At 38.1% G+C, this 13,314-nt stretch overlaps 1 protein-coding gene and 1 long non-coding RNA gene across 3 annotated transcripts in view; one reads left to right on the top strand and one right to left on the bottom strand.

Moving 5' to 3' along the window:
- LOC119859694 (serine/threonine-protein kinase TNNI3K) overlaps positions 1-13,314 on the bottom strand; it is a 194,742-nt gene that overhangs the window by 122,798 nt on the left and 58,630 nt on the right. For both annotated transcript variants that reach the window (XM_043520182.1, XM_043520181.1), the window contains 4 exons: positions 4,392-4,536; positions 4,201-4,305; positions 3,421-3,515; positions 2,304-2,453 (listed from right to left, as the gene is read on the bottom strand). In XM_043520182.1, the coding sequence (XP_043376117.1) occupies positions 2,304-2,453; positions 3,421-3,515; positions 4,201-4,305; positions 4,392-4,536 (495 nt within the window). The remainder of the gene's footprint in view (positions 1-2,303; positions 2,454-3,420; positions 3,516-4,200; positions 4,306-4,391; positions 4,537-13,314) is intronic.
- Positions 822-11,918, top strand: LOC119859697. The gene is made up of 4 exons (XR_005294314.2): positions 822-1,015; positions 2,281-2,487; positions 10,316-10,407; positions 11,741-11,918. It is a non-coding gene; the product is annotated as an uncharacterized LOC119859697 (long non-coding RNA).

The following is a 13,314-nucleotide window of genomic DNA, read 5'->3' on the forward strand; positions in this document are numbered from 1 at the left end:
AATATGCCCATAGTGTTTTCTCTATTCCTGCCCTCACAGAATATGTTTACACTGAGGGAAACAAACATGTGTTGGGAGCTAAAAGGGCCATGATCATTTTGTACCAATTATATTTATGCCTTAATTGATGAATTTTGGTTGGTCTGTAAAACTGCTATAGTCTTCCTTGATCAGTCTATAATCCTGGGACAACTTACTGACTGGTCTTTGAATTAGAGCTGGGCAAAATTTTTTGACTGAGACTGTTTTTGGCAAAAAAAAAAAAATGCAGATTCCGTGACATTGAACATTTTGAGAATTCTTGTCAATTTTGCTGAATTCTTTTATTAAAAACAAAACAGCCCCTTCCACAGCCTGAAAAAAAAATCCAAAATGTTTTCTCATTTTCTAAACAAAACATTTTGATTTTTTTATTCAAACCTCTTTTTTGTTTAGAAAAATTCCTTTGATTATATTTTTAAAATGCACAAACATTAAAAATGCTCAAAATTCAGAGAAAACATTTTGTTAGAACCAAAATGGTGGGATTTTTTGTTTTTTGTTTTTTTACTTTTTATTCCCTGAAAATTTTGAAATTTTTCATTGAGTCTACCTGAAACTTTTATTTTTGGATTTTGCAGAATTGCCAGTGGACTGAAAAATCCATTATTCTCCCAGCTCTAGTTTACACATATTACTTAGTGGTGGCAGAAAAAGTGTGGAGTCATGGGGGAGGACATGTGGGCTTATCTGCACTGGGAAGTTAGTATGCAGCAAGCTAGTGTGTGACTTTAGAGAGCACTGGCTACTCTGCACTAACTCCCCATGTGGACACTCTTAGGCCATGTCTACACTACCCGCTGCATCGGCAGGTACTGATCGATCTATCAGGGATCGATTTAGCTCGTCTAGTGTAGACGCGATAAATCGATCCCCGATTGCTCTGCCGTCGACTCCGGAACTCCCCACTGCAAGAGGCGGAAGTGGAGTCGACGTGGGAGCGGCGGCCCTCGATCCCGCGCTGCGAGGATGCTAAGTAAGTGATTCTAAGTCGATCTAAGATATGTCGACTTCAGCTGTGCCATTCTCGTAGCTGAAGTTGCATATCTTAGATCGATCCCCCCCCCCAGTGTAGACCAGGCCCTACTGTGCACTGAATGTGCCCTTGGGCAGATTAGCTTAATTTATTTCCAAAGTGCAGTAAACTACAGAGCACTAAAAACTTGTCTACACTGTGAATTATTGAGCACTAGCAAAGGTGTAAATTTTAGTGCTCACCAGCGTGTCATGCACTAACTGTCCGTGTAGGCCCTGCTGGCATGCACTAAAACCTCCCTACTGCACATTGATGTAGTCCCAGTTAAAAAAGTACTGTATCAACGTGCACTAAGGACCTTTTAGTGGACCCTAGCAGGGGCCACATAGATGGTTAGTGTATGACATGCTGCAACACAGTAGAATTTATACCCCAGCTGGTGTGCACTGATGTAGCACGTACACAGCACTTTGGCAGTCTTAGTGAGCAGTAAGAGTGTCCACTTGGGGAATCAGGGCTGAGTAGCTTGTGTGTACTAACTACTGTGGGCTTTTACCACATGTGGACAAGCCCTGAGGAATTTTTCCACTTGAATTCTGATTCCTCATCAAACCCACAGAGAGACTACTCTACTAGCCATATATATCCTGAGCTATGGAGTGGTGCTATATGCAGGGGTGGGGGAAGGGGACTCCCACATTCTTACACCTGCAGCCCCCCCCCCCCCAAACCGACAATGGTTGTGCACATGTGGAAAAATTTTCAGCAAGAAACAAAGCTCTGGGGTTGAATAGGAAAATGAAAGCAAAGCAGACCACAAATCTGACATGTTAGGGAGGTAATTCTATGAGACACATACAGAAAAGTATAGTAGGAAACACTAAAAAATGCTCTGCTCTGAGGGATTTTTGCAGGAAATCAAGGACTGCTATATTTTAATGCACTGTTTTTTATAATGCCTCTTCCAGCCATAAAAACCAAACCCTAATCTATATAAAATAATTCAGAAATTGCATTTTCTGAACTGTCTTTCTGAAAAATGGATTTCTTTTACTTTAGAAGCACATTTTTGCAGCTGAGTTTGTGTGGAACCAAAGTGATGTTTAGCAGCCTAGAATATCCAAGAAGATACATTCCAGCTTTGGTTTTCATAACTCTTGATGCCAGGAGTTAGCATGCAGATGGTTGGAGCTCCCAACCTACAGATGCTGCAGGGTTATTTTGTACTATTATTTTCTACCCATGGTATTCCTATGTATTTGCAGCAGGAAGAGGAGAACTGAAATACCTTTTTCATAAGCCCACATCAAACAGGTCTGCTCATCTTTTTCTCCACTAGACCTGCTGGGATCACAGGCTACCAGATTCATATCAGCTCCATTATCCAGTAAAAACTGTACTAGACGAATGTGACCATGGTAGCAAGCACAGTGTAATCCTAGAACATTAGAGAAGAAAGAACAGTAACTGTGGTAAGCACAATTGTTAGAACATAATTAGACTTGTAGTAATAGCTATAAAACTGGAATTGATTTCCTGGATAAAGGAATATATTACCAGACAAAAAAACAGGGCACTGTAAGAACAGAGAATATTATTCTACAAGAGCCAATCTATTGCATGCCCTATAGTAAATGTCAGTACTTATTTTACCATGTGCAATTCACTACCACAAACATAGGTTAGCAACTTGATAAGGATGTAAGAAAAAAAAAGGGAGAAAGGGCTTCCCCCATCCAGTTTGAGCAGGTCTCCTCTCTTCTTGTATCTCTGCACTGGTTCCCCACTATTCGGTGTTCTCCTCTGCACTTTCAAAGCACTTCACAGCCCCTCTATCTCCATCTCTGTCCCCAATCCTTATTCACCCAACTTTCTCTCAGGACTGATGCTTTCATCTCCTTAGGCCACTCCCTACTTTGAACTCTCTTCCATGTCACCATGCTTAGTTGGAACAGCTACACAATTAGTGTACTACTCCCCCACACACCAAAATTTTCTGAAAAACCACTTGTTATACGAAGTGTGCTAGATATAAAGACCACATGCTGCTTTGTTTTTGGTCCCTATCCTGTATCTGCTCATGCCTTTAAGGCACAATATTGTCAGGTGCTCTATGCTCTCAATGCCTATTGGCTTCAGTTGGAGTTGAAAATGCTCAGTCCTTTGAAGAATTGGGTACTTAGTCTGTAAGGCTGGAATTTCCAAAGGAGCCTAAGAGTGTTAAGATCTCTTTGAAATTCAGTGGGAGACTGAGGACCTAACTCCCACAGGCAGGCACCTTTGGAAATCCCAGCCTAACCACTTCAGGCTTGGAAACATGTCCTCTGCTTAGTATATTTTACTGGTTAAAAAGTTTGGTGTTCTTTCTATATATAAATAATAAATCACAGTCCTCACGAGTGTACCTGTATGCCCATCTCTTCCTTGATGATTGATGCTTAAAACATTCTGGTCAAGAAGAAATTTTACAAGTTCTATGTTCTTGCCATAGGTACAGGCACTGCAACAAATAAATAACAAAATAAAAAAGAACTCCCCAGTCCCCAGAAATAGCAAAATTAACTTTGGTTACCTAAAGATTTCAAGGGAGTTACATTGGCATAAAATCCGTGTAAGAGAATGGAGAATCTAAATGTGCAAATGCAGGGTTTATCTACTAAAACAAATATGTGCTTTTCTGTTACATTGGAAGTATCCTGAATATCCTGGTGCCAATATCAGACACAGTTGTGCAAAATGAATTGGGTCTGTTCTGCAAGTGCTTTTAAAGAACCGTTTACATTTTCATAAAATTGTGGCCAAAAATATTTAGAACAAAATTTCACACAAATGTTGCTGTGCCACCTTGTTGTCTGGAGGACAGGTGGATTCTGGGTATAATGTGGTCCAAGCTTAGATTCCCTTTGGTCAGAAAAAGGAAAAGAAACAATGCTTTGTACAGCTGTTGATAAACTTTGAACATCTCTCTCACACCTGCTATTACCATCTGGTTCTACCTCTTTTCTCTTTCTCCAATGTCTCCTTTGTGGCACCTACTTCTAGCCTTGCCTCTCTCTCAGACATGAGTCTAGCATCTACACCTTCCTGCAGTCCGGCTCCCACTTAGGTTGAAGTGGTTGCTACTGCCAATTTTGCATGCATCTGTGAGCAGAATTCTATTGACAATGGTGTTTAAAATGTCCTACCTGTGAAAAGCTGTTTCACTGAATATATTTTCCTTAGTCAGACTTTCTGTTCCTGACAGCTGGATTATTTCCTTGACAACTTCAAACTTTCCATTGTAACAAGCACTGAAGACAAAGTTAGCAGAGTGTTATTGCTAATGCTATGAATTACGCCAATGCAATAAAAAGCAATGCTTCTGTGCATTACTCACAGGTGTAAAGGTGTGTCTCCATAAATATTGGCCACATGGGGCTGAACTTCAAAATTGCTTTGGAGTAGGAACTTCACTATTTCATGATGTCCAAATCGAGAACAGAAGTGTAGAGGAACATGGTCTTCATTGTCCTGAGCATTCACTGTCATTTGAATCAAACAGAGGAAAGTGAACTGTTTATACTCACTTTTTCAGAGATAGAGAGAGAGAGAGAGAGAGAGAGAGAGAGTTTGTGCATGCACACTATGAAATCCCAAAACAGTTAATTGATTACATATTTATGGGCCTGCTCCCGCTCCACTGAAGTTAATGGGAGCTTTTCCATTGACTTCATTGGATGCAGGATCAGACCACATAATCAACACTGTTCATAATAAATCACCAAGGCCATTATTTTGTAATTATTCAGGACGTAATTAGTTATTGCAATACCAGAATTACTGAATCTTTCAATAAAGTTTTCAGTAAAGAAAAGAGGGAGGTATTAATGAATTAGTGACCCTTAGAAAGTGGATTACTGCCAGTGTATTAACAATGTGAAACAAAACTATGATCCAAAGGTATTAGGCATAAGAAAACAACCACCTGAATTATTTCAAATGAGAGGAACAAAATTCATTCACTAAAAAAAATCAGGAAGAAAATCTTTCATTGTTGTTCTCTGGAGTGGAAATCCAGAGTTATTTTTAAAGACTATATTATGCTCCTTAAGTACCAGTATTAGAACCATGGAACCAGTAGCAATTACAGAGTGACAGAAAAAAAATGAAAACAGAAGTACAGAAGACACAAGTAAGGATATAGTGTTTCATGGCATTAATAAAAATCATTTATAAAAAAAAAACAAAGAAAAAAGGTATTTCCCTCTTCTGGATTTCCCAAGTTTTCCCCTTTCCCGTATGGAAATGTTCTAGACCTCAATCCTGCAAAGTCTTAGAGCCATAGAGTTTAAGGCCAGAATGGACCACGAGATAATCTAGTCTGACTTCCTGAATTATACAGGCTCCATTGGCACGCTAAACCCAAATCCTCACAATTAGACTAAAGCCCACAGGAGACTAGACTATTATGAGCCACATGCAGAGAACAGGAGGGACCAACGTGCACCCGTGCCCTAGGTCCCCACAATGGCAGGGAAATGATCACGTGAGATATACCCAGATAATCCTGCCAAGTGACCTGCACCCACTCACTGAAGAGGAAGGAGAAAACCTCATAAGGACACTGCCAATCTGACTGAGGAGAAAATTGCTTCCAACCCCACATATGGTGATCAGTTAGACCCTGAACATGTGGGCAAGAACAGCCAGCCAAGCACTTGCAAGAGTGGACACTTGGCCACTTCAGAGCCCTGACCCTCCCACCTCCAATGTCCCATCGTTAGCCATGGCCATTCCTGAGCTTCAGAGGAGAGATTAAAAAAAAGAAACTTTACACCCAGGAATGGTCCAAGATATGGAACTACTCTTTTGAGTGATGTTAAGCAGATACATAAATCTTTGCAGGATTGGAATAAGAAATTTTGAGGCAGGGACAGTCTCTATCTCTGCCTCTTGTACATAATTATACATGGAAGACATACCACTGTATGAGAGTTTGGCATTATTCTTGAAAGGCAGTAACATTTTATAGCAGTGTCATGGATTTTGTATGTGGTGGCATATATTTTACAAAAGATATAATCTATAAATGTTTTAGAGAGAATTTTTAAAAATGTATTGAGACAATTTCTTGTCCTCCTCCACCTGTAAAGCCAGTTGCCTTAGTTACCATGTAACTGTATAAACCTGAGAAGGAAAGCAAAATTAAAATGAATTAATTTAAAATACTTCTAAAAATAGCTCAAATCCACCAAGGGTCCTGTTGTGAAACCAATGCTCTAAACTTCTGTAGGATTATTATTTCCCAGTTTAGTTAATATATTTTTCTAAAAAAAAATCTTGGGGGACAGATTGTACTAATTAGCATTGGGTGAACTTCAGAAGAGTTGGGTGAAATCCTGGTCCCACTGAAGTCAATGGCAAATCTCCCATTGACTTCAATAGGGTCAGGATTTCTCTCTTGAAGCTTTGAGTCATATATTCCTAAATTCTTTGCTGAATTAGGGCTTTGTTTCAGTTAGCACTAAAAAGATTAGCACAACTGCTATTTTCATTGAAATACAATATCACACAAAATCTTCCTCCTGTAAGTAGTAACTTCTACTGGGGAAGTTTCTTCCTAATCCTCTCCATTAGCAGCTAGTTTATACCCTGAAGCATGAGGGTTTATATACAATTCTTTTTATCTAAAGCAGTGTTTCTCAAATTGAAGCTTGGGAGCCACAAAGTACTTTTAATGTGTCTCCTATGGCTCTTCGCAACACATCATATTAAAACACTGTGATTTAATTATTAACCAATCTAAGTTATTAACCAATCAGAATGCTTTTACGATGTTATTAACCAATTGTAGAATACGTGGTCAGTCATTTTGCTGTGTGTGTGTGTGTACACAAACAAATGCTCAAATAAATTTGTTAGTCTCTAAGGTTTCACAAGTACTCCTTTTCTTTGTACACAAATTGTTTCATTTACAATTTATATATATAGTAAATGAAACAATGAATTCACATTACTTTGGTTCTTTTGGGTAATGTTGATTGCTAATTCGGCTCCTGAACCACTGAGTATCTGAGGTGTGAGTATCACTGATCTAAAGTAACTGTGGATGTTCACAGTACCCCTATAAATTATTCACCACCCTTTTGGAGCCAACAAGCTCTTGGCTTCAATGATCTATTGTGGCAATAAGTTTCATGGGTTAGTTATGCAATGTGCAAAATCAGTATTCAGTTTGTTGCTTTTCAGTTCCATCAACTGTCCTTTTGTTTTTGTATTCTGAGAAGGGGTAAATAGCCTACAGTTTCATTTCTCTCTATACCATTCATTATTCTGTACAGCTCTATTGTGTCACTTTTGATGTCTTACTATTGTCATCTGTCATGGTGCCAGAGGCTAATTCATTTAGAACTAGCATAAATGAGAAGGAAATAAAATGTCAAAGTTCAACTCTCTTGGAAGACTTTCAGTTTGATAAGCCCACCAAGTGGCCTGAGAGGCAGGAGTGCTTCCCCACATTCCAAACCACAACAAAGAGCAAGCGCGGAGAGCGCGGTGAAGCGCAGCTTGGCACATTCATTTATGCCCTGGAGAGTGAAGCTGAAAACTAAGTATAAAGCATTTCCTTTTGCTGAGGTGGGAGATAAGAATAACATTGACATTGTTTTTTAAAAAATGCAATGAGCATTTTCATTCCCAAAAGGAATGTAGGAGACAAGCAGGGATTTATTCCCCAAGGGAGCAGAGGCCCAGAGAAAGCATGAAAGCTTTCATAAGGTAATGATACGAACAGGGAATGCATTATGATTTTTGCATCAGTAAGGAAGAATGTATAGAGATCTTCTAATAGTTGGATTTTAAAAAAGGAACTTTTAGAAAAATCACCAGTAATGTCTGAGCTAACCCTAGGACAGTTGGTGCCGCTGGTGTGGCAGTCTGAGATAGCAAAATGTAAATCAGCCAGCAAGAAAATAGTAGATGCATGGTAAATAAAGAAGAAAAGAATAAATTCCAATTGGGAAAAAAGAGAAGCACAATAAAAAATTATCTTTCAGACCATCAAATAACCTGGGCAGAAATATGACAGGTATGGCAACTGACAACTAGCAGAATAAAAAAAAAGGAGCCAAGGAAATAGCCCAAGTGAGGGTGAGTGATACTTGTTTACAGGGATCTGTATTCAAAAACAAAGGGGCCTGTCTTGTTAATCTTAAAATCTATCTAATTTCAATTTGACTTTAATTGGCAGAGGTGATTGTGATTGCAGAGAGACTTTTAACAAGGTGAGCCACAACCCAGGGTAAGGTTCAGTAGTCTGAAGGGGCAGATAAGTTTCCTAGGTTAATTAAAAACCCATAGGATCTACACAGAAAATGAATACATGTTTGACAACCACTGCAGCAATCTACTAGACCGAACCATAGTCACTGATATGGGCTTCATAAAAGGCAGAAGAAAAAAAATCATTATACCTGTGTAAAGATAAAGGACATCTTGTCTACTAGCTATTGACTACTCTTCTAGACTTGTAGAGATTCTACTTCTTACTATACCCACTAGGTTGCAAAACAGATAAAAGGCATCCTCTCTCATTTTGAAGGAATAGTCACCCATAACAGACCACAATCTGCCAATTTAGAATTCCAAGCTTTTGAGAAACAATGATTTCAAGAATATTACTTCCAACTCCCACCTCTCTTGAGGGAATAGAATCTAAAAGAGAGCATTCTAAAAATATAAACTTGAACCTTGCCTCCATGTTCTGCTGAGTTAATAGGGAAACCCCCATATCAGGCACCAAATTAAGACAGTTCAGTGCTTATGAGTCCACAGTTAAGAATAATATTGTCAAACTCAGAGGCAAATCTTCCACCTAAGTGGCCCTGTTTAAAGGACGTGAAGCTGAGAAACAATAAATATAAAAGGTCTCAGTCTTTCTTCTTCAGCCATCAGAATGAATATCAAAGTTTATCCAGTCTTGATAATCCTGGAGACAGAATAAAATTGGACAGCACCAGCTGTCGTTATAGGGCATAGTTGAACCAATATTCCACAAGTCTTCATTCTGCATCCAAGCGGGAATCTGACCAAGATACTCAGCAGCATGGAAGAAACAGGTGGCATCTTCAGATGGTTCCAAACCCAGGAGAATTGCTATATGACTCTACTTGAAATGTTCCTTTAGTGAATGGAGATAATGCTGTTGAGAAGAACCTGAACACTATTAAACAGCAGTCTACAGTCCTAGAATTTTATCAACTAAATGAATCAGCTGGACAAAACTCTCTTGAATGGATGTGTTGTGTTTCTTTCAATCTGTAGCAGAAAGAGAGGCAGCAGGGAGATGAGGAAAATTCTAGGAAGAATTTCTACAGTGAAATATGATGTGTGTGTGTGTGTTACTTTAGGGATAATTCTCTCTTCTTATTCTAAGAAAGTTCCTTGTTCAGTGTTAGAAGAAAGTGATTCTTTACCATTGTCACATGACAGAAGGATCAAGTTACATGAATAGTAGCATTGACTCTGAAACTACTCCCATGTGTAAGGATTTCTGACATGAAGAAATGTTTGCGGGATCTGATCCAAAATCTGCATGTTTTGTATTTAACCTAATAATAAAGCAATTCCTACTATTATACAGTTTTATTTGGATTTTTTTAAAATAGATATTGAATTTACTGAGATAGAACATAACGCAAATATGTAAAAATAATGAATACATAAATAATATAAACAGCATATTAAAATAATGGGAACACAGAGGGAGTGAAAAGAGGAGCGAAAGATAAAAACATGAAAAAACATACAAAAATGAGATTTTTTCATGCTAAACAAATCAAGGTCAGCAATTAGATATTTTCAATATTAAGGGAATTTCAAGTGATAATAGTTCATAAAGGTAAATTAGACTTTTAAAATGCATTAGTGGTCTTAAATAAATTGAGAGTTTATAAGAATCTGATCAAAATGCACTGCCACTGTCTTGGTAGGGCCACAATATTTAAGAAAAATGTTTTATTTATCTGGTTATTTTACTAAGAGTTCCCTTCCAATAGTGTTCATATTGCATGTCAGGGAATTCCATGTAAACAAACTATAGGACTAGCATTTGGAGAGAGAGTGCACTCTGCTTGCAGCATATTGGTTACAATATAAAATACATGAATAATGCATTTGTGTATTTCCTTTTATATACCTCTATGATGGAGATGAAGTAGAACATTGGCATGCCCTGGATTTTGTAGATGTTAGTAAAGTTTGGCCATACTTTGACATTTTCATTATGTTGCAGTGGTCACTGCTTTTCTCTCTCTATTTCAGAGTCCTGAGAGAATTGAATTGAATGTCCAACCAAGTCAGTATATATTAAAATGAAGAGGTCAAACTCATGAAACATATTGCTGAATTTCTGAGTATGTTTTCAGATTCCTTTGGCTAATTTTATATCATGAATTATTTTTATTCTTAAATGCTTATGAGGTCTTCCTCTGTTGCCATGGTGATTTCAAGTTTCAAAATGTGCTACTTTGGGGGTAAGACATTTTCAGCTTTCTTTGCTTTTTCAATTGAGGAATGTACACATTTTAAAATAAATAATCTTGAATGGGGCCCTAATTTCCTCTTCTTTTGGAATATATTAACTAAGTGATAATAAGCCTTTTACAGCCTTGTATAGTGAATGCACATCTCTTCTCCTCTCCCTCTCCCCCTTTATTATAATTATATTGGTTCAGTGCGCACATATCAAGACTTAAATATCAAGGGCTCACTGTTCAAAAACATATTTACAAATCTGAGTCATGCTGTTTCCCCATTTTTTTCTAATGAGTGAGTAGGAGGGATGTAATACATTCATGACTCTCAGAGAACATGTTAAATTTATACTCCCAGATACCAGTAAGTAGGAGGAGTGTGGATGCAGACACAGTAACAGTGTCATTTGCAGAACAGGTCTATGATATTGTGGAAATCATGTATATGAATCATGCTGCTTTTGGCACCTCTGATTTTGGAGCTGTGCACAGAAAACCTGAGTCCTGTGTGAAATGATCAAAGGAAAAAGACATACGGACCGTTGCCTTTTGTACTGTGTAGTTATTTAGCAAAGGACAGTATATCAATAGATATGAGAGCGAGAGCAAGATTAGAATAGATATAGATATACCCACACATTATATATAGACCCCAATTTAGGACAACATTTTTATTCAGAACAGCACTGAATCATGTGCTTAACTCTAAGCATGTGCTCATAATCCACTGAAGTTAATGGAAGTTATGCATATGTTTAAGTACTGTCATGAATAGGGATGGATTTCAGCACATGTTCAAGTGCTTTCCTGAATTTAGGATTTAGAATTTAGGCCATTTACTGCAGGCTTGAGAATGCAGTACTCACATATACAAAACTCCCACAATGACCACCTCCTACTGAAATTAACTGAAAGATTCCCATTGACTTCAATGTGCATTGGATCAGGAACTGACTAAGGATTACAAGACTGGGAATTTTATATGATTTTCAAATATGGATAGATGGAATCCTTTTTATGCTTTGTCTGCTGTGCTTCATTGTTTTAATTAATGACTAGCTTTGAATATTGATTGGCAGAAGACATCGAATGAGGTTCTAGATTGTGAGATTGAACTTGAATAATTTTGATAACTTTGTTCTTACTATAATATGTAGGATTTTTGTAGCAAATGCCAATTGCTCCTGTCTCCTTCCGTTTTGCTTTTAATTAGGTCTCGTGAGATCACATGGAAAGCGTCTCCCTGGGCAAAATCCTGACTCAACAGAAATCAATGGAAGTTTTCCCACTGACTCTATGGGGCCAGGAATTTATGCAATGTATTTGGGATATAAGTGTGTTAATGGTAGTAATATTAAAGTCAATAGCTTTATTAAAAATAAGTACTTTTTTCGGACCATATGCTGTCACTTTTTCAAAGCTCTTTTTTTTGTCCTATATCTGAAGATGAGAAATATCCCTTTCAATCACTTGGATATAGGGCTGTGTCCAATTTGTCTACAAGAACATCTGAACTAATACATTTCACATACATTTTTAGCTAGTTAATTACAAGTTTTAGTATTTATAATAGTTTTCAAGGTGGCTACAGATACTTGTGTGTGTATCTATCACATGAGTACCACAAAGACAGATATGTAGTAGAGGCATCCTCAAGATAAATTGCAGAGTCATGATGAATTGCAAAAGTATCCAATATATTGTAGTTATCACGTACCTTTGACGTCTCACCCTCACTCTGCTCACCACTTAAACTGTCTGACTTCCTCTGTCATCCCAAATCAAAGAGTCACCATTTAATAAGACAAAAATCAGCCTACCAGAAAAAAGCTCACATCTCTCTCTCACTCCCAAAATTGTACAGACCTCATGTCCAGAAGAGGCAGTAGTCGGTCCTGCACAGATACCAGGATTAAGATGCAACATCTCATGATTCTGCAGAGCTAGACATGGGAGCTTTATGCTCTTGGCAAGAGCGGGATCCCCCTTAAAGAGACCCAGCACTTTCTTCTAGCAGTGGAAGGTCCCAGGATGGTGAGGATGTCACAACAATTTTGTGTGTAGATAAGCTAGCTTAGGTTATTTTAGAAGAGGTTTTACAAATGTATTATTTATAGTACTCCTCTCCCCACAGGCCCTTTACTAATAGCCTCATGGGACAAGCCTCTCCTTTCCTCCCACCTGACACTAAGCTCAGGAAAAGAGGGAGATGGGAGTGGGGTAGCAAAGATGTCATTAAGCCACTTTTGTGTCTGCTGAGTTTGCAGCTTTAGGACTGTTCTAATTTATGCTTAGCTGCAACAGCCCCCTAGCAGTTGTTCCACAATGGAGAACAGTTGGAGCACAACAGCACTCTGTCCATGCAATCTCTCCCACCCCAAGTATGTCCCACCCCAACAAAGGTTTGGAGTGGAATTGATATAGAGTCATTTTCCTGTCTCTGCACTGTACAGGGAACCTCCTTACCCAGGAGTTTTACCGGGAACCTTTTCTGGTAAGTTTTGTGCCCTTTATATTATTGAAGCTATATAAAGGAGCTGAAAGAGAACAGCAAATCTATTCCATAGTAACTAAAGCACATGCTTTTACAGCTAGTGGGATGAAAGAAACCCTGAAATATATTTTCACAACACATTTTTTTTCTTTTGCTTAATCAATGACATATACAGAATATATAATGGTGTAAAATTGTGTAGCAATTTTATTGGTATTAGCTTGGTATGATCTGTAACACTCACTCAGAATGTTCAGTTTGGGAATAATGCAAATATTTATGCCAACACACCT

This window comes from Dermochelys coriacea, chromosome 8, assembly GCF_009764565.3.
Source record: "Dermochelys coriacea isolate rDerCor1 chromosome 8, rDerCor1.pri.v4, whole genome shotgun sequence".
NCBI classification, from domain to species: Eukaryota; Metazoa; Chordata; order Testudines; family Dermochelyidae; genus Dermochelys; species Dermochelys coriacea.